Source organism: Orbicella franksi, chromosome 1 (genome assembly GCF_964199315.1).
Source record: "Orbicella franksi chromosome 1, jaOrbFran1.1, whole genome shotgun sequence".
NCBI classification, from domain to species: Eukaryota; Metazoa; Cnidaria; class Anthozoa; order Scleractinia; family Merulinidae; genus Orbicella; species Orbicella franksi.
Genome location: NC_138145.1, coordinates 35815130 through 35834452, shown reverse-complemented (window position 1 = coordinate 35834452; position 19323 = coordinate 35815130). Strand labels below are relative to the sequence as shown.

Sequence of the window (19323 nt, the reverse complement as noted above, 5' to 3'; positions counted from 1 at the left end):
TAAAAAAAAAAAATGGAACTTGCAAAGACGAAAGTCATTCCAATGAGGAAAGGACTAGAAATGCTAAAACGGAAGGGATACCCAAATCCCTGGTGATATGGGTATCCCCTTCCAATATGTTTATTTGTTATCGTTTCTTTAATTCAGGGTAGCCAAATCGACCGAAGATAAAAAAGCAACGCAAACTTGCAAAGACGAAAGTCATTCCAATGAGGAAAGGACTAGAAATGCTAAAACGTAAGGGATACCCAAATCCCTAGTGATGTGGGTATCTATCTATCTATAAATCTATAAATCAGGGTAGCCAAATCGACCGAAGATAAGAAAAAAAGCGAACTTGCAAAGACGAAAGTCATTCCAATGAGGAAAGGACTAGAAATGCTAAAACGGAAGGGATACCCAAATCCCTGGTGATATGGGTATCCCCTTCCAATATGTTTATTTGTTATCGTTTCTTTAATTCAGGGTAGCCAAATCGACCGAAGATAAAAAAGCAACGCAAACTTGCAAAGACGAAAGTCATTCCAATGAGGAAAGGACTAGAAATGCTAAAACGTAAGGGATACCCAAATCCCTAGTGATTTGGGTATCCCCTTCCAAAATGTTTATTTGTTATCGTTTCTTTAATTCAGGGTAGCCAAATCGACCAAAGATAAAAAAAAAAAGCAAAGCAAAATTACAAAGACGAAAGTTCCAATGAGGAACAAGGACTAGATCGAAATGCTGAAATGTAAGGGAGACCCAAATCCCTAGTGATGTGGGTATCCCCTTCCCAAGTGTTTGTTTTTTTCTTGGTTTTTTTTTAATTCAGGGTATGCAAATCCGCCGAAGATTAAAAGGAAAAGAAAACTTACAAAGACGAAAGTCATTCCAACGAGGAAAGGACTAGATCGAAATGCTACACTGTAAGGGATACCCAAATCCCTAGTGATATGTGTATTCCCTTCCAGAGTGTTTGTTTGCTATCGTTTCTTTAATCCATGGTATAGCCAAATGAACCGAACATTAAAAGGCAAAGTAAACTTTCAAAGACAAAGGTCATTCGAGTAAGGAAAGGACTAGAAATGCTAAAATGTAGGGGATACCCAAATCCCTAGTGACCTCACCATTCAACGAGGAAATGATTGGAAATGTTAAAATGTAAGGGAGAGCTGAATATTTGGTATATATAAATCTTTAGTGATACTGGTTTCCCCGTCCAGTACATGGCTGTGTGCCGAGAACATTCCAAACGAGAATACAACTTTACAAATCAGCAGTTTATTAGATACTCCAGCTAATATAATTATCGTGTTTTTGAGACGCACCCTATGAGAATATAATAGGCGTAAAGGGAAATAACCAGCTGTTAGGTTGACTATAACAACAAAACAAAGAAAATATATTCCAGTAGTCAATGTTGAAACTTGGCTTTATAATATTAGGGAAAGTACGAGAAATGACATGTATGCCCTTGGCCATACGATCAAGATCGTCTTTGGACATTTTTAAAAACGATTGAAAACATATCTTTTTAAAATCGCCTCTGACTGTGTATAATTTTTGTAAATCTTAGTTACATGAGCCGTTTTGTATTTTTGTATTTCTAGCACATGTTATCCTTTTTATAAATCTTTGTTTTAGTTTGTGAGCTTCTTTTTATATGTAAAGCGCTTCTGAATATTTCATAGTATTAGCGCTATATAAATGTATAATTATTATTACTATTATTGTTATTGTCATTGTCATTGTCATTGTTATTGCTATTGTTATTGTTATTATGGTATCCTTAGTCGACCGATCATACCCATATTTTCAGTGACATGTTATGGGTAAGGATAGGAAATTTCTAGTTTCACCTCATAATATTGCCTGAATACGGTAATTTTTTCAACCGTTTTTACTAATGATATTATGGAATCTCTGTGTCCTCTGCAGTATAGAGACAGTTGTGTACATACTATCAGATTGGAGTCTCAGCAAACCGATAGTCAAAATCGAGTTCACAAGAACGAGAAAAAAAATCACTTTTTAAACCGACGCAGTATTTCACCGGTTACGTATGCCATACGGTGGGCGATCATTTTCACCGTTGGGCCAGCAGCTGTCTTTCTGTCCCATCTCAAGTGCTTCGGGAAGCGACGAGCTAATTGTTCTTCCAAGTTTTAAATTAAAGTTTTAAGTTTTTTCTTCTTCTCTTTTTACAATAATATTCGAAGTTTTTGCAAAAATTTTCACAAAACTAGCTTTTCGTTTTTGGAAAACCCTGCCGGATATTTCTGGCTTTTGGCATATTCTAAAATATTTCTATATTTTGCAGAATCCATCCTTCCAACATTTTCCGTATTTCCCGCGAAAATCCACTCAAATCCCGACTCACATCGATGATTTAGACACGTGGAATCGATGATTTAGACACGTGGAAAAGGGAATAGAGGCCTCATAGAGGGGGTGGGGGAGAAGGGAGGTTGGGGTAGAGGCTAAGTAATTCATATCCCGTTAATGTTTGGACTAAATATTTTGTATCCCGTAAATTTTTCTTCAGTCAAAAATCAACAATTTTAATACAAAGATCTCCGGGGACACTCTCGGTCTACTTTAAGGCATAAATTTCTTTTTGTTACTTTCATTTCGACAGGAGCCCATCTCAGTCCTTTCCGAGTTGAATGGTGAATGGTATATTCGGTCGATTTGGCTACCCTTAATTCGAACTAAAGAAACGATAACACCTAGTCATATTGATCCTCAGACTCTTTCTCTCACAAAGCCTCTTTTAATGTAAGTTTGTAAATGGATGGCGGTTTATTTGTTACTGGGGGTAACCCTACGATGGAGTAGCGTTCCATCAAGGGGGCAGTAGAAATGCTTCTAATCGGTTCAGGTTACGGAAATTGGAAATAAGTGCCTCTAGTTTTGAAAATTTAAGGAGGCACTGAAAACTATTTACAGAATTTTTTTAAACTTTGCCAAAAGTTACGTCGGTGTTTTTAGCAGGTCATACATGATACTGTTGCTATGGTAACCCACTGTGTCACGAAAAGGACGTGTTAAACAATGACTGAGCAGGTCTCTGATACAATGATTGTAGCATCAACTGATAAAGAGTGGTTATAATGACCTATCAAAATCTAAGTCTTGGAAAGTGCTGGGAACTGTTAGAGCCACCTTTAAGGTACCTAACTTCAGGTTAAACGTATTTATACAATGACATTAAAAACAGCAAATCATTGTCCTTCTTTGTAAATAATGCCCTATCTAATTGCTAAATTATCTTAAAATTAGTTTTATATTGTAATACCAATTCTTTTATTTCTTATCTTGTTTTAATTTTTATTATGATTTGCAGGGCCCCAATGAAAACCGCCAAGGCGAGTGAGCTCCCTGGATAAATATCATCATCATCATCATCATCATCATCATCATCATCATCATCATCATTATCATCATCATCATTATCATTATTATTATTACTATTATTATTATATTATTATTATCATATTATTATTATTTTACATATGAGAGTGCAATTTGCACTATAGTTGAAAAACGACTTACTTCCACCAGCTGATGGTTTCTCTCCAAAGTAAGTCATGTGTCTCCTACAGAAGAAGCTGTCAGCATTTCGATCGTTTGGACAAATCCATTTAGCATTCGTTGGCAATCTATTGACTGTTAAGTGACCGCTGTTACCGCCGCGAATTGTGGCCACTGGCCAATTGCTGTCGTCAAATGCGGTAGTGTGCCAGTTTCTTATGCCTTGAGTTGTGCACTTCCATTTGTTGTCAGTTACGATGCCGTTTGCGAACGAAGCGATGAGTCCTACAGGGCCGCCAGTGTTTCTCACAAAAATGGCAACGACTTGAAGATTTTCAGGGAAGTAGAAGCTGTAAGAAAATTTTTAAATTTGTTTCAGACTGAAGAACAGCATTGAAATGTGAGCACAACTAAACATATTGAGAAGCAGACCTCAGGACATGCAACTTTTACCTGAAGTGAGACTCAAAAGCAATGGCCATTTCTTCATTACAGATCCCTACACAAGTTATTTTGGAGACAGTGGCCTCATGGTTAGTGCGCTCGTCTCCGGATCGAGCGGTCCGGGTTCACGCCCTAGCCGGGAACATTGTGTTGTGTTTTCGGGCAAGACACTTTACTCTCAAAATGCCTCTCTACCCAGGTGTTCGAAAGAGTACCGGCGAATTTGAATTTAATGCTGGGGGTAACCCTGCGATGAACTAGCATCCTATCCGGGTGGAGGAGAAATACTCCTAGTCGCCTCATGCTATATGGCCTGATGGGCCACTTGGTTCGTGTGCAAGACCTTTCCTTTACACAAGTTATCTTATTACCTCACAGGAACATTCCATCTTCCATTGTCCCTTCCTAGGTATCTTCCATTGGCGTAGACCCATGCTTGATCATCTCCGGTAATCAAACCTTCCATTCCTGTTAACATCACACGCGAACATTTGTTATATTCACCAAATCCTTCTTTGTACTACAAAATCACGACCACTCTGCTGGTCCGACTACGTTACTACAGCTTCCCTTACTCAAACGCAGAGATCAGCGCGATGGTCATTGGACGCAGATGCCTTCATGTCTTTGCTCAACAGCGTTCGACCCAAAAATGAAACTTTAAGGGTGCGTAATGAGCTACCTAATGCGAGCGGGAGAATTTTCCCATTTCAACTCCCGCGTCCGCCCCCTGCCTGCCCCGGCTTTCCCGCTCGTAGCAACAATCCCCTTTTCACTTGAAACGTTTTCCAGAACACTTCAATTCACTTCAGATAATATCACTAGTTCAGCAGTTTCAAACAGGTGCCACATTTTTAAAACGTGCCTTCAAAGTAGGGAGACAAACAATACACTGCAAGGCTGATACTACGTGAAAAACGTTTCGAGACACCAACATGACAAGAACCGATAAAGTACGATCGCTACAGTGGACAGCTGTTTCGCCCTTCTTGGGGCTCGTCAGCACTGTGTAGCTAAGATATGTAACGCCAGCCCAATTAGCCAACGCACATAAATTGCAAAATGACCCGTTCACTATATCAAGTTCCGTACTTTGAACTCACTTGCTCCTCGAAACACGCGTTGCCACATCACGTGTTTCGGGGCGCAAGGAGACAAAGTGTCAAGATTGCTGTCTCGAAAGGCAAAAGAATAAATGTGGCTGGACAAGGCCAGCCTAAACATTAAACATTCAACCGCATGGCCAGTACCATGCTTTAAAAACACAGCGTATCGGATCTGAAAAGACCTACGGTTCGAAAATGCATAAATGAGAAACCAGAAACTCATGTAGATCTCATGTATCAGATCTCATGTAGATCCTACGTTGGCAGCGTTTATCCTATGCGGTCCTTTGCAGTTTCTGGGTTCTTCAAAGTAGAGCTATTTTCGTGTTTGGTTCAAAACTCGATTTAACGGGTAGAAAATCATCTTTTAACCGTTGAAGGAACAACATTGAATTATAATTGCAACATGGCTAAACAAACTGCTATGATATATCTATAGTTGAAAAAAAGAATTGGGACTTTTGAACGAATATTATTTTTTTTTAGGGCGCCGGCAATTTGTGCTATTTTTCCAGTTTCGACAGGCATGCAACTTGTGTCGAGCTAACCGAACTTCAATCAATCCTTGAAAACTTCAATTAGGATTTTTAATCAAATAAAACTCATTTTAGTGATTGACTAGGTCATGGCTTCGAAATCCTAGCTTATGAGAAAAATCGAATTTTCGAAGTAAAATCAGTGGTCGCTTTTTACAGAGACAACCTCTTAAGTTTTTACTTTCATTTTCTGGGAAATGTTAGATTTTATGGCGACCTTTTTGTTTTGCTTAACAAGAAAAATTCGACAGAAGTGGCACTCTCAAGGTATTGTGTAACCTTAAGAATTAGATTAAGAGTTCGCGATTTCCATTGCATGATAGCCGGCGAACAGGCACAAGTTGGAGCATAAGTGCGCGCGGCGTCGAGTGGCGCGAAATCGAGTGGCGCAGTTTACAAGGGCGCATCCTGAGTCAGCTGTCACGAGTGGAATTCGAGACCGATTAATCAGTTTTACTATAATGTACTAGTTGTTCGAAGCTGTCTATTACTATACTTCTTTCATTTGATTTTAATTTTTTTCACGCAACGACTCCTCCTCTCCCGTTACATCTGTTACAATCAACTACGACAATTAGAAAAGATGGCACATCGACACAATATGTCTGCTTACCTTGTGTTGCGTGAGCACCTTCCTTATCATTCAGCAAGAGCACGAGCACTAAGAAGAGCATTTTCATGATATAGAAGTCTTTTTTGTCTCACAATCTGTTGCCTTTTACTTGTTAATCGCCATTTCTGCAGATAAATGATTATCAAATTAGCTGGAAGAAAGCCTGTCAAAGATTCTTGTGGAGGGGGAGGAGGCAACCGTATCAGTTGCTACGTATGATTAAAGAAAAACGCGCCAAGAATATAAGATTTTTGCGTCCAAAGTCTAAAAACGTTAGTCATTCTACATTCACAAAGTTTAAGTTAAGAACGTATAAATTATAAAATAAACTTAAGAAATACTCTGAGGCGCCCTTTCAAAGTTGAAAATGTTGGAACTGTTCCTAATTGCATCTGGTAAAGTATTCCAATCAGTCGTCAAATGCAAAAGTTGGGTCAGGTCCAGGAAAAACCTCTTGAATTCGACCCAAAGGCCAATGCCCTCGTGGGTTGCTGGGATCCACCATCAGGACCAAATCACCGGGATCAATGTTGCGTTTCTCCTCAACGCATTTGTTTCGAGTGTTTAGGGTCGACAGGTATTTCTTCATCAGTCTTCTCCAGCACTTGGTGATGATATCTTGTGTAAATCGCCGTCGATTTCTGGGGTTGAACGCAACGTCATCAATGACCCTGGGTGCAAGTTGTCCACCCATTTGGCCGTAAAGGAAATGGTTTGATGTTAAAACATGCTCATCGTTGGGATCGCTGCGACAATAACTGAGCGGGCGGGAATTCAAAATTCCTTCTACTTCGACCACCGTGGTCAGTAGCTCTTCATTGGTAGTTCTGGACTCTCCAAGCATTGCACATAAAGGTTTCGTGGCAGACTTTAAGAGGGCTTCGAAAATTCCTCCATGATGCGATCCACCGGGGAAGAGGGGGCGGGGTGAGGGGATGGGGGAGGTAAATCGCCACTGGATTGCGTCATGAACTACCTGTTCTTTGATCCGAGATTGATCCAGAGTCGAGACTAGGTCACGCAATTCTCTATCACTTGACGGGAAGTTCGTGCCATTGTCACTAATCATTACCTCCGGCTTCCCACGTCTGGCGACCATTCTGGAAAATGCATTAAGAAAGCTGGCTGTATCCAGTGAGTAAGCTATTTCTAGATAAACTGCTCGTGTGCCCACACAGGTAAACAGACACAGATAACGCTTTGCAGTCACCCTTCTCGTCAGCTTAATGACAAAAGGGCCAGCAAAATCGACTCCACAATGAGCAAAACATCGCAATGATTTGCCAAGTCTGGCTTGAGGTAGGGATGCCATGATTTGTTCACCTCTGCGTTTTCTTCCAAGTTTGCATACATTACAATCTCGTTTCCATCGCTTAATTTTTTCTCTCCCATTGACAATCCAGTATTTCTGTCGTAATAATTAAGCAAGCGTAAAGTTCACTCCGACGTTATGATGACCTTGATTATGGATGTGGACGATGACAAGTTTTGAGATGTGACGTTTCTTCGGTAATGTGATATGACAGGGTGTTTGGCATTGTAAGGTAGATTGGACATTTCTAGGCTCCTGCCGACACGTAGGATTCCATCACTGTCCACAAATGGTGACAATCTCCACAGCGGACTGCTTGTCAAGTCACTTCCTCCTCCTCTCACGGTTGTCAATTCCACCGAAAAGCGTTCTCTTTGAGTTGCTCGAACCCAGTACCTCTCTGCGTTACTGATTTCCTTCGGATCTAGGACTTTTTCCAGTGAGTCGTTTGCTTGTTTCCGGTCTCTTGGCTTTTCTGATGACTTGCTCCTTTACTTTTGGAAATGAATCTCTTGATCCAAGCTGTAACTCCTAACAATCGGCGGAAGGAAGAAAACCTCTCGATGTCAAACAAGTGCAGGGACTGCTTGCATTGAAACGAGGTTGATTTTAGCCAGCTGTTGTTTACCTTCCTCACTGCAATCACTCAAACGCAGACGACTTTCTAGAGGCCAGGATGTCTCCCCTCATGTAGAAAGGCAGGTCCCTGGAACCAGCGACTTTCAGCGGATAGGTTTTTCAGGTCCAGACCTCTTGTTGCGTCGTCAGCGGGGTTTTGTTTTCCTGGTATATGTCGCCACTGAGGTGGGTCCGATTTCCGTTGAATGTCGGCTTTTCGATTAGCAACAAACGATTTCAATCGTCTTGAGTGACCCTGGATTCAGTAGATTACATCCATACTCTTCGTCCACAGGGTGTGTCGACTTAGCGGAATTTCTAGCTTCTCAGAGACCGTCTCAGCTAACCGCACTCCGAGTAGTGCTGCCAACTAACCCAAGGCGTGGGATGCTGACGAATTTAATCGGTGTTATTCTTGCTTTGGCTGTTACCAGGGCAACTGAGATCTGTCCACTCACGTGTCCGTATTTGGCGTAGCTTACTGCGGCATAGCCTAGTCGTGACGCGTCAACGAATGTATGAAGTGAGACGTCTTCCACTGCTTCCTCGTAATGTCGATAGCAACTTGGGATTTTGACCTGTGGAGCTTCTGGCAACCGTTTGGCCCACTGATGAGTAATCAACTTTAAATCGTCAGGAAACTCTTCATCCCATTCAACACCACGCAACCAGGTTTCTTGTAATGCCATTTTTGCTCTGATGATGTATGACGCCAAGAACTGCAATGGATCAAACAGTCTAGCAATACGACTTAACACTCCTCGCTTCGTGTAGAAGGACGGGTTGATTTCTTTGACAGTAAACGTGAAAACATCTTCATTCGCATTCCAGTGGACTCCTAATGTCTTGACACTCGGAAGTTCTGAGTCGTCAAACTTTACTCCAGTTGCTTGATCCTCTTATTGGATATCTTCTAGCACCTCTGTTCGATTACTACACCACTTTTGGGCACGGAAACCAGCGCCATCCAGGACCTTTGTCAAATCTTGACGGACGAGAACGGCGTCTTGTACAGTTTCCTCTGAGTGAAAGATATCATCCATGTACATATCTCGGAGCAGGACCATAGCTACTGCTGGGTAGTTCTCTTTAGAGTCTAGGGTGTGGCTGCGAAGCACGAACTGGGCGAGATAACGGGATGCTGTCTCCAAACGTTAAACAGACTACTTCATAGACATCCACAGGGCTTGTGGTATCGCGATCTCTCCATAACAGTCTGTGATACTTGCGGTCTTTCTCAGCGAGGACAACCTGAGAAAACATTTCCTTGATGTCCGCTACTAGGGCGACAGGTCTCAGTCTAAATCGGAAAATTATCCCCAGGATATCTCGTTAAAGTTTAGGCCCGGTAAGCATCGCGTCATTCAAGGAAACGCCCTTGCAACGTGCAGCCGAGTCAAATACTATGCGTTCTTTGGTGGTCTCTCTATCTTCACTGATGACTGGAAAGTGTGGGAGGAACCAGCTTGGACCTTCTTCTGCCTCGTTATTGTCTAACTTCCGAACGTAGCCCTTCTCGACATTCGCATTAATTTCTTCTTTGTAACGTCTCGCAACATCTGGCTTCTTGAGGAGGTTTTTCTCTTAAGGAAACAAACGTTTCTCTGCTGGAGAAAGGGCGGGCAAACGTCCAACACAGGTCCACCCCAACGGCGTTTGGACCGCTCCAATTGGACCGTAACATTCTGTTAAGGCTAGCGTAAGCTCAGGATGGTCTGATCCGATCAGAATGTCAATAGTTTTCCTTCCAGGGGCTATAGGAAATAGAATATTCTTAAGGTGTTCCCATTTGACTTTGTGTTGATTCCAGTCTGGACTGAGACAAGTCTTGACACATATCATTCAGTGTCCATCCTTCAACAGTAGATTGGGTCTCCCCATTGAGACTCTTTAACGTCAGCGAGACTTTCTTACAACATCCCCTGCAGACTCAGAGTCGCCGAAAGCGCTTCGTGTCTCTCCAGCAGCGTCTACACGTTCATGCGGATTAGATCGACGTTCGAAGTGCAGATGGAAGTGATATAGGTGCTTCTACAATCATTGGTACCACAGCGATTGCTTTCCGGACCATTCTTCCCTCGATGGCCTGATCTCAAACAACGATAACAAAGTTCATTCTTTTTTGCGATTTCCCATCTATTCGCGATGGATGTTTCACTCCAGTTCTTGCATGAGTTTAATTGGTGAGATCCATGGCACACAACACACGTGGGTGTGGGCTCTCTAGTAACGTTGTGAACTGCTCCTTTCTCACGCTTGTGTTTCTTTGACTCGATATATCTTCTGTCTTTTTCTTTGTTCTCTCCTTAACTTCTTCGACGTCCATATGATAAACAACTTGCTTCTGTAACTATTTAGAAAATACGGATAGTCCATCCTTCCTGGGCTTCCTGTGCAACCACTCTTGGTACGCGTTAAGAAGAGACCCTGATAACTTTCGTTGCACTGCAATCTAAGTTGAGATACTCCTGCGAGCTCTTGATGCTGGTCGCTATTCTCAAGCTTAACCACAACGTCAGTTAAGCGATCCGAAAAAAATCTCCAACTCCTTTAGGTCAGTCTCCTCGACAGGAAACGCACGCAAACTGGCTTCGAGGTAACGTTGCAAAAGTCGCTTTTCACCTCCGTACTTCTGATCAAGTTTTTCCAAGGCAGTTTGATATTGTCTAGATGTGTAACGTAACCGCTCCACAACTCGTAACGGCTTGCCAGATAGAGAATTTTTCAACATCATTATTTTGGTTTTAGCTGGTACTTTCATCCCATCCACGAATATTTCAAATTGCACTTTCCATTCGTGACACAGGTCTTTATCTCCGCTGAAGACGATTAAGGCGGGTTTCTTGATTCCTTTGAACAATCTGTCAAAATCGTTCGAGTCGAATTTGTCTTTGTCTGACTCGTCTTCTTCACTTTCTTTCTTTTCCGAGTCAGAATCTTTATTGCTGAATTTAGGAGCCGATTTACTCCCTTTGGACTGTGAATGTGACATCCTGACAAAAAAGGCCACTCACGGTCCAGAATCAAAACAACAAACAAGCGATCGCGAACGATCGATCTAAAAAGCAAATAATCTTGTTTACACGTGCTTTGCGATGATGTTATTTGTTTTCTCCCGGCCAAAACATATCACTCTAGTCTGCACTGGGTGTTAAGGACACTACTTAGTAGCCAGGCCAATCATGATTAGTTAATAATTGTCTGTTTATCTTAGTTACGAACGTAGTTACAATGTTTACCTCTTTTTTATTGGTTTTGTAATCAGACCTTTAAGCGTCACCACGCGCATATAAAAGCTGAGTTAGCGTCCTTTTAAAGTAGTTTTTCGTTCCTTCTCGCGTGGCCTTGTCAACCTTGAACTCTTGATGTTTTTGATATCCTAACCCTTGGTTCAAGCGGAACCGATATGTGAGTACCTTTGTCATTTTGATTAAGTTACGTTTTTATAGCTATGGGCGAAGGAATACAAAGAAACATTTGTACAATGTTAATCGATTTATGATCGTCTAAATTAGAAAATGTTCTTAACGTTACTAGAGTGAATGCCCACCTTTTAGGTTCGAAAGCATTGAGCCTTTTAATCAGTTCTTTTTGTTGTGTATTTCTGTGATCGAATCTTGTTTAGTATCTTAGCGTAGTATTTACGCTGGCTATTTTTTGACGTGTTGTATTATTCAATTTCGTTATGTTATCGATTCCCAATCGGTAGTTTGTCTCGTGTAAGTTTTGACTATTTGTTACGCAATCTTTCCGCTAAATTGATAGAAATTCGTTACATATGTTATTCAGTTTACGATCGTTTACTTTGATGCAATAAATCGCCGATAACCGTCAACTTTGGTTTTCCGTGGTTTACTTGTCTATCCTTGAAGACGACCTGTAAAGTAGTCCCACCCACTAGCTTGTCGCGACACGCCTAGAGCTCGTTTTGTTTCGTCTCGTTTTGGAATTTGCCAGTCGCTGCAAGCGCTACACTGGGACTGCATTCCCTTTTCAGTCGAATGCAATCAGAGTGAAAAACCAGTTCAAAGAAGACTCCAAAACGTCGAAAACAACGAAAGAAGCCACAAAAGAGAACAAGAATGGCGTAGCAGCTGGACACGGCTATTGGATGGACATACAGCACATGGTTTGGCGATGATGTCATTCGTTTTTGCCCCTGCTACGGCGCGGCCAAATCGGTGTCGAAAGATCCAAGATCCACCGTCCCATGAAACTTGATTACATTAGGACTGCATTCTACGAACGCAATAAGGAGGCTGAAGTTTTCAGCCTGCCAATCACAAATCCCAACGGATGACCAACGCTCCCTTTTGATTGGCTTATTCACTCAGGTCTAATTTTAGCGCGTTGCCATAAAATTCCGGAGAGCGACGGGTGTAAATTTCTGTTTTATTTGACTAAATGAACGATAGCTTCAAGAGAAGAGTTTACAAAGAAAATTGACTTTTTTTAATTTCGACTTCATAATTTTTGTTCCTCCACTTCCGAAAGCCTATCGTATAAATTCGAGCTGTTCACTCAAATTTATAAAATGCCGTGTCTAGTTCTTTTGATGCCAGGTGCCTTTGCTCCTTCGAAGACTAACGCGGCTGAGAAATAAGTTTGGAGACTAAAACTCGTAAAAAACCTCAGGTACAAGCAGACTACGAAGGTAATATGTTATATCTACGGTAATAGGGTTTTTCTTCAGCCAGGTATCTGAAAGAGATTCCACAAGGTGAACATTGGCTGCGGTTGTACCGTCTTGCTGCTAAAATTCAGTCGGCCTTTTACAAACTCAAATTTTGTCTTTATTGCATTCAGCCATGAGTCTTCCTTCCCCTCTCTAACGTCAATATTCAGGAGAAATCTCACTTTTTTGTTTCTAATTTCTTTACTCTGAATACAGAATAGTTTGAGGAATAACTCAACGTTGTTCAATTTGCATTTTGTTTGCATGCACCATCATAACGCTCATAAATTTGAACGAGTTTGAATAACCCACCAAAATCCGTCTGTGCTCACAGGCTAACGAAAGTCACCTCTTACGAGATTTTTCTTCGTTCTCGGCATGCTGAGATAAATGGAAACCGATAGCTCATTGATCGCAGGCATCAGCTTTGTTATTTTAGTTAGCGGCGAAATTTGAATGTTCCGTGAAGTGACGAAGATAATTCGTCGTTTTTGTTCTTCCAAAGGTATCTTCTAAAGTGTTAATATGAGTTTTATTTTCAATGTATTTTTATTATTTACCTTATATTATTCTACGTAAATGACTCCGTTGTTTTAACGAAAAAAAAAAAACGCTATAATCTCCACGACTTCTTCTGTTGTCCGACCGTTATTTCGGCTTTCCACCATTACACAAAAAGCCAACAAAATGCTTCAAAGGCGGCGTGACCTTGCCTTTTATAGGATCGCTCTGTGTTTAAAACCTTGAAATTTTAAGTTTCATGTCTTTGATATTAAAAACTTTTATATTCTATTTCTCTATTGCCGGCTTTGTGTTTCGCTTTACAGAAACTTGCGACACAGATAAATGATATGCTCCAAAAAACGTGGCCGCAAATTTTATAATCGGAGAAGAAAGATACCCAAGAAATGCTTAAAGAGTAACACGAAATAAAAGCTGTGTTGCTATGACTTGTGCAAGTTTAAGAGAACACGGAAAAATTGTTGAAACAGTCGCTTACGAGCTCTTCTTCTCATAACATTTCTTGCTTTCCTAAGCTTCCACCTGTAATTCTACAATTTAATTCAAACCAGAGAAAACTTTCTGTGCCTATGCATATGCTTGTGATGTAAAGAAACATCATGCTCACCTGAATATTCCATGGGAACCTCAAGCAATAAAATAATCGCAGCAAACAGGGAAGAGGGAAGATATAAACATAGCCAAAAACACGACAGTAGCGTAATAAGCTGATAGCAGCTGGAGAAAAGTGAATTAGGGGCGGAGAGAGGGATGGGACTAAATGCCATAAACAGACATCCCTGAGTCATCTATCGAGAGGTATAGAATGCAGATGACTTTACCTGATATGATATTAATGGTTATTAAAGGCTCTTGTTCATTTTAGATGAATTATTGTGTATGACAGATAGTGTATACACAAATAAGTGTGGCAATATACGTCAATTTTCCTTAATAGGCAATGGTTTGGAAGATAATCAAGGAACATTTTGTCCACGTTTTATAGGTTACTGTACGGGAAAAGCTTCCATAAATAATTTTAAACACGACTATATCTTATAAAGGTTGTTTCTTTTGCTGAACGTTTTACCACGTTGTATAATTATATATCGAATTGTTCAATTGATTGGTCTATCTAGCGAGCGCTTTTTCAATCGCCTACTAATTAACTTATGCCACCAAAACTTCTCATAGTTAGTAGCTTTTTAGTTCAAGTTAGATGCAATGTTTGCTGACGATCATATAAACAAATGTCTGGCTCTTATAATTGATTAATAATTCTGCGCATTCATTCAATATGTCAACAAACCGCCTACCAGCTGTTTAGTTTATTGAGTTTACAATCGATTTTCGTGAATTTCTTGGCTTTTTCGTATAGAATAAAGTTCAGACTTCGATTAAACGCTTGTGTGGATAAAATAGTTTATCCATCCTTCAATTGCAAGTTCGCGTCCTCAGTTAACATAAGTCGATCCGAAACTTGTCATATTCAATAAGAATTTAATTTGACTAGCAGTGTTCTAAAACAGAAACATGCAGATGTTTTAATTGAGAGGTGCCACGCTCGTAGCGACTACAGGTAAAAATTGCAACTTCTGAATTCTCTCTCCGTTTAACGGAAAAAAAAAACACGAGAAAAACATAGTTTATACTTCATATTGCATGAACATTACTCGGTGATGGAGGCTCATGCCATAGAGACTGGCAACGGAAAGTAGTAAATAATATGCTGAAAAAAAAAAAGGACAATTCAAATAAAAGCAGACGTCTGTTCTCAAATTTCATCTTTTTGGATCATTTCGTTCGTGCTGCGAACACTATCAAAAAGCACTTTCTTTGATGTGGATATTTTTGAAACCTACGCCAGCCGTCATAAAATACAACAAACGCTAGACCCGTGGAAAAAGAAGTTCAGTTAAAAACACAGAGGAAAAGTACTTCCTCGGGTCTCGATTTAAACATCCGGTTCTTCTAGATCACCGACAAAATAAAAATAGCCAACTAATTTAACACCTCAAGTTTAAGGTGGCTCGATTCGATTTTATTGGAGCGTTTTCGAGAAAATTGCGAGTGAAGTTTCAAGGTGTCAAAATACAACAAAAACAAAGCTGTTTTAAATGTTATTGCAAACTATATGTCTTCAAGACTTGTCTAAATGGTTTTCTGGTCTTAAATGAATCTTATAACATCTAATTACTGGCAAACTTTAGTATGCTTCCGGAAAATCGACGGAAAACGATCCCGCGTTTTATGAATTCATGATATACAGAAGTGTACAATAGCATGGTGATTCGAGACAAAAGAAAATTATAATGAAGGCAACAAACAACGGGAGTGAAAATCAGCCTAATATTTTCTTGGGTTGACTCTGAAAATTAGCAGCTTGAAAATGTTTCAATTAATTTGAAACTCTGGGATTACGTCGAATATGGATTAATCTCATTGATGTCCACGGTCTAAAAAAATTATCTAGTGTTTTTTTTTCTTTTTCTTTTTTTAATTCCCGCTCAGTTTAATAATTTTAGGGGCAATTTTTGATAAAAAGCAAAGTAACATCCCCCAAAGTCAAAAATTTATGTGACAGCCTATTGTCTAGGACTACTTTACAGGCCCGCAAATGATCCCCAGATTGTACTGCAGTAGTGTAGGACGCTTGTGTGGGCCGTAGCCAATCAGAAGGCCGTGCATATCATTAAAAAAGGCTCTCGACCAATCAGAGGGCCGGATTTGCTCATTAATATATTCATGAGTTAGGGGGTTATCAAAATATGCGTCTGCAGTGACGTCACAGGTCAGCAGTCTTTTGCATCCCAGGTCACGCGCGTGCCCAAATAAGGCGATAGCCAATCCCTGAACTCGAGGTTGTCATATGCATGAAATCGAGGTTTGGATGGGAATAAAAGGGTTTGCGCGAGTGTGGAAGGAGTATAGTTGTTTTGAGCTAGACGACTAGAAGATGTCCTCAGAGGAGAGCGAGACGAAGGTGGAGGTTTCTGAAGAGGAGATAGAAGAAGAACTTGCCGCGAGGGTGATGGATGCTGTTCATGACGGTATTCTTGGAAAGATGATGAAATGCGCCGTTTCTCACGCTATGGATGTCCTCCTGAAGAAAGAGGTGACGAAGCTGGCGGATGAGGTGCTGAGTTTCAGAAGAATGCTGTCTGAGAAGATGCTTGCTGACCAGTCCATCTCGTTTAAAGACCCCGTGTGTTTGGAGAAGTTGCCGGAGGGATTTGAGGACGGATGGAAAGAGTGGAAGAGCGCTTGGGACAACAGAGACGAGTTGGCGTACCGAGCATTTATCAAACAAATTGTAAAAAAATCAGAGGAGTGAAAAAACATTTTTATCCATGCCTGTAACATTTTAATAAAGATCCTTTAAAGAGAGAATGTGATTTTTGCATCGTCTGGAGTGCTTGCACGTAATGGAGACACGGAGTCTGAAAAATAGAGCAAAAAACAACTTTTTTTTTTTTAATTGGATACACCAGGACTTAATTTTTACATTGCGGGACTTGTGCCTAGTCCTGATGACTGGCGCCCATATTACAGGAACGATTTTACATGATTGACCCGTGACATGGCCTGGTCGTAACTGTTTCCCAGGAAGACGGGGGCATATTTTTGGGTCTCGTAATTGAAATGCTCGCCATAGATGGTCTTGCAGCAGGTTTCCCAGACTCTCCCCAGTCCCCAGACTTCTCTCAGCGGTCCCGTGAGCGCGCGTACGAATTTTTCGTGGGTCCCACGTTGACTCAACTCTATTATTGGTCGGCGGCAGCAAGGTCTGGTTTGTTTACACACATGGCAATGGAGGGGTTGTTCCATGGCTAGAATTAAAGCAATTGTCTGTAAGCGTCACGTGCAAAGTCTACATGGGCTACTAAATTGTTGATCTCGTCCTCGTCAGCGCCCCATAAACTTGTCTCTACGAACAGAAGATCTAGTTTGTCTAGGCACACCCCAATGAAACCTTCATCCACTCTTGCACTCGCTTTCTCAAGGTAGTCAACTCGGAATCACACCGCTCTAATACTTCCATGCTATACTCACTCGGTCCTTTGAGATTCCACAGCAACGAGAGTCTCCACAGTCTTCTGTAATGGGCGCTCATACAAGTTCAAAACTCAGAGTGCCTTTGACGGTCCGACTCGCTTATTTTATACACGCGGTATAAAGGGTGTCCAGTCTCCTACCGTGAGGTCCCCTGGGTCTAAGTAACACGTGACTTGGTCTCGATCTGTGATTGGTTGAACGGATCTGCGTAAAGCGAATCCGCGTCGTTCGCTCTTCACTCTGCATCTTTGTATGTGTATAGAGCGCTTTTTAACTGTGGAAGTTTTTGAGACCATGCCTGCCCGCTCCGCTGCAGCATTGAAACGACAGAGAGTGAGAAGAAGAGAGTTCGCGCGAGAGTGGAAAAAGGAGAATCCAGAGAAAGTTCGCGAACAGAAAAGACGATATCGTGCCCGACGCAGGGCCAAGAGGTGTGAGGTACGGTTTAAGCACATTGCGGGCGAGGCTATAAAATCATTAGAAAGGAAGAATGGGGTTAAGTACAATCACGAGAAAATTCTTCGGAAGCTGTTTAGAGTCCGTATAGGGTTAACGGATTTCAGGCGCCCCGCGGAAAACCCCGAGAAAGTTCGCGAACAGAAAAGACGCAGGGCCGAGAGGTGTGAGGTAAGGAATGAGGATATGTATGATCCGGATGAAATTCTTAGAGGTTTGTTTCCGGGTTGCTCGATAACATCATCATCATCATCCATCACCACGGTCACTTCTAATGAAAGCGCCATCACCTACGCCTCCACCACGACCGCCGCCGATAAGAGCACAAGCACCACTACTGCATCACTACCATCACCATTTCCGCTAAGAGCAGTGACACTAAGATCACCACCACCACAAAGAGCACTACCGTCATCCACCAATACCACTGCAGCACCACAGGCATTACCCCCACCGAAACGCCGTGGGAAGCGGTTGTCTTATTCCTTCTCCTCTGACTCTGACTCTGACTCTGAGCCTGATGAAGGGTTGGTAGAGGAATTAGAGCGTATGTTAGCGGAACCCGAGGATCCTGTACAACGGAGACTTTCGGAAATCAGGAAAAATAGGAAGAAAGCAGAAGAAAACCGAATGAAACGAGTACGAGAAGAACAAGAAATGGAAGAGAGGATCGTGGAAATAGTTAGTGAGCTTGATCAGATGACATCCATGCTTCATGACATGGGACGCTCCAATACCACTGCAGCACCACAGGTATTACCCCCACCGAAACGCCGTGGGAAGCGGTTGTCTTATTCCTTCTCCTCTGACTCTGACTCTGACTCTGAGCCTGATGAAGGGTTGGTAGAGGAATTAGAGCGTATGTTAGCGGAACCCGAGGATCCTGTACAACGGAGACTTTCGGAAATCAGGAAAAATAGGAAGAAAGCAGAAGAAAACCGAATGAAACGAGTACGAGAAGAACAAGAAATGGAAGAGATGACCATGGAAATAGCTAGTGAGCTTGATCAGATGGCATCCATGCTTCATGACATGGGACGCGGGTTCGCGCAGTTTGAACGCGAAGATACAGTAGAACAGAACCGTTGTCATTTCCCATTCACCAACGAACTTATGGATCAGTTAGAACACTATTTATTTTCGACTTAAAGAAAAAGAGACTCTTTTTGAAAAAAACAACAAAAGCGTGTGTGTAACTTTAATTATAACAACAATAAAGGTTTTACAATTTCAAACGTTTCTTGACCTGCATGATTTTCTTAACAATGCGTTCTGTCATGGTTTTACGTCCGGGTAATCTGTCGATGGCCTGGATCATCTTGGTGTCGGCGTTCCATTTGTCCTGTAAGTTCTTGGCCTTGGAATAGTCAATGTCGTGTTGTTTGGCCAGTCGGTCCAGACGGTTGATCCCGGGGTCTCCTCGCGCCAGACGTTTCTTCAGTTTGGTACCAGGTCCCATGTACTGATAACCGGGCCAATGGAACTCGATCCCG

The 19323-nt window shown here is 41.6% G+C and overlaps 1 protein-coding gene and 1 pseudogene across 3 annotated transcripts in view; one reads left to right on the top strand and one right to left on the bottom strand.

The window, feature by feature from the left end:
• LOC145480431 (uncharacterized) overlaps window positions 1-4435 on the bottom strand; it is a 31002-nt gene extending 26567 nt beyond the window's left edge. Inside the window, exons 1-3 of one of the 2 annotated variants that reach the window (XM_081458701.1) lie at window positions 4329-4435; window positions 3535-3863; window positions 2241-2690 (exon numbers count right to left, since the gene is read on the bottom strand). In XM_081458701.1, coding sequence (XP_081314827.1) covers window positions 2578-2690; window positions 3535-3863; window positions 4329-4435 — 549 coding nt within the window. In that variant the 3' untranslated portion in view covers window positions 2241-2577. Of the gene's footprint in view, window positions 1-2240; window positions 2691-3534; window positions 3864-4328 lie in introns of those variants that run through there. The other variant, XM_081458706.1, reaches the window with a different exon arrangement.
• The window catches only part of LOC145479967 (uncharacterized), a 331443-nt pseudogene that overhangs the window by 141843 nt on the left and 170277 nt on the right, over window positions 1-19323 (top strand). The window lies entirely within an intron of this gene.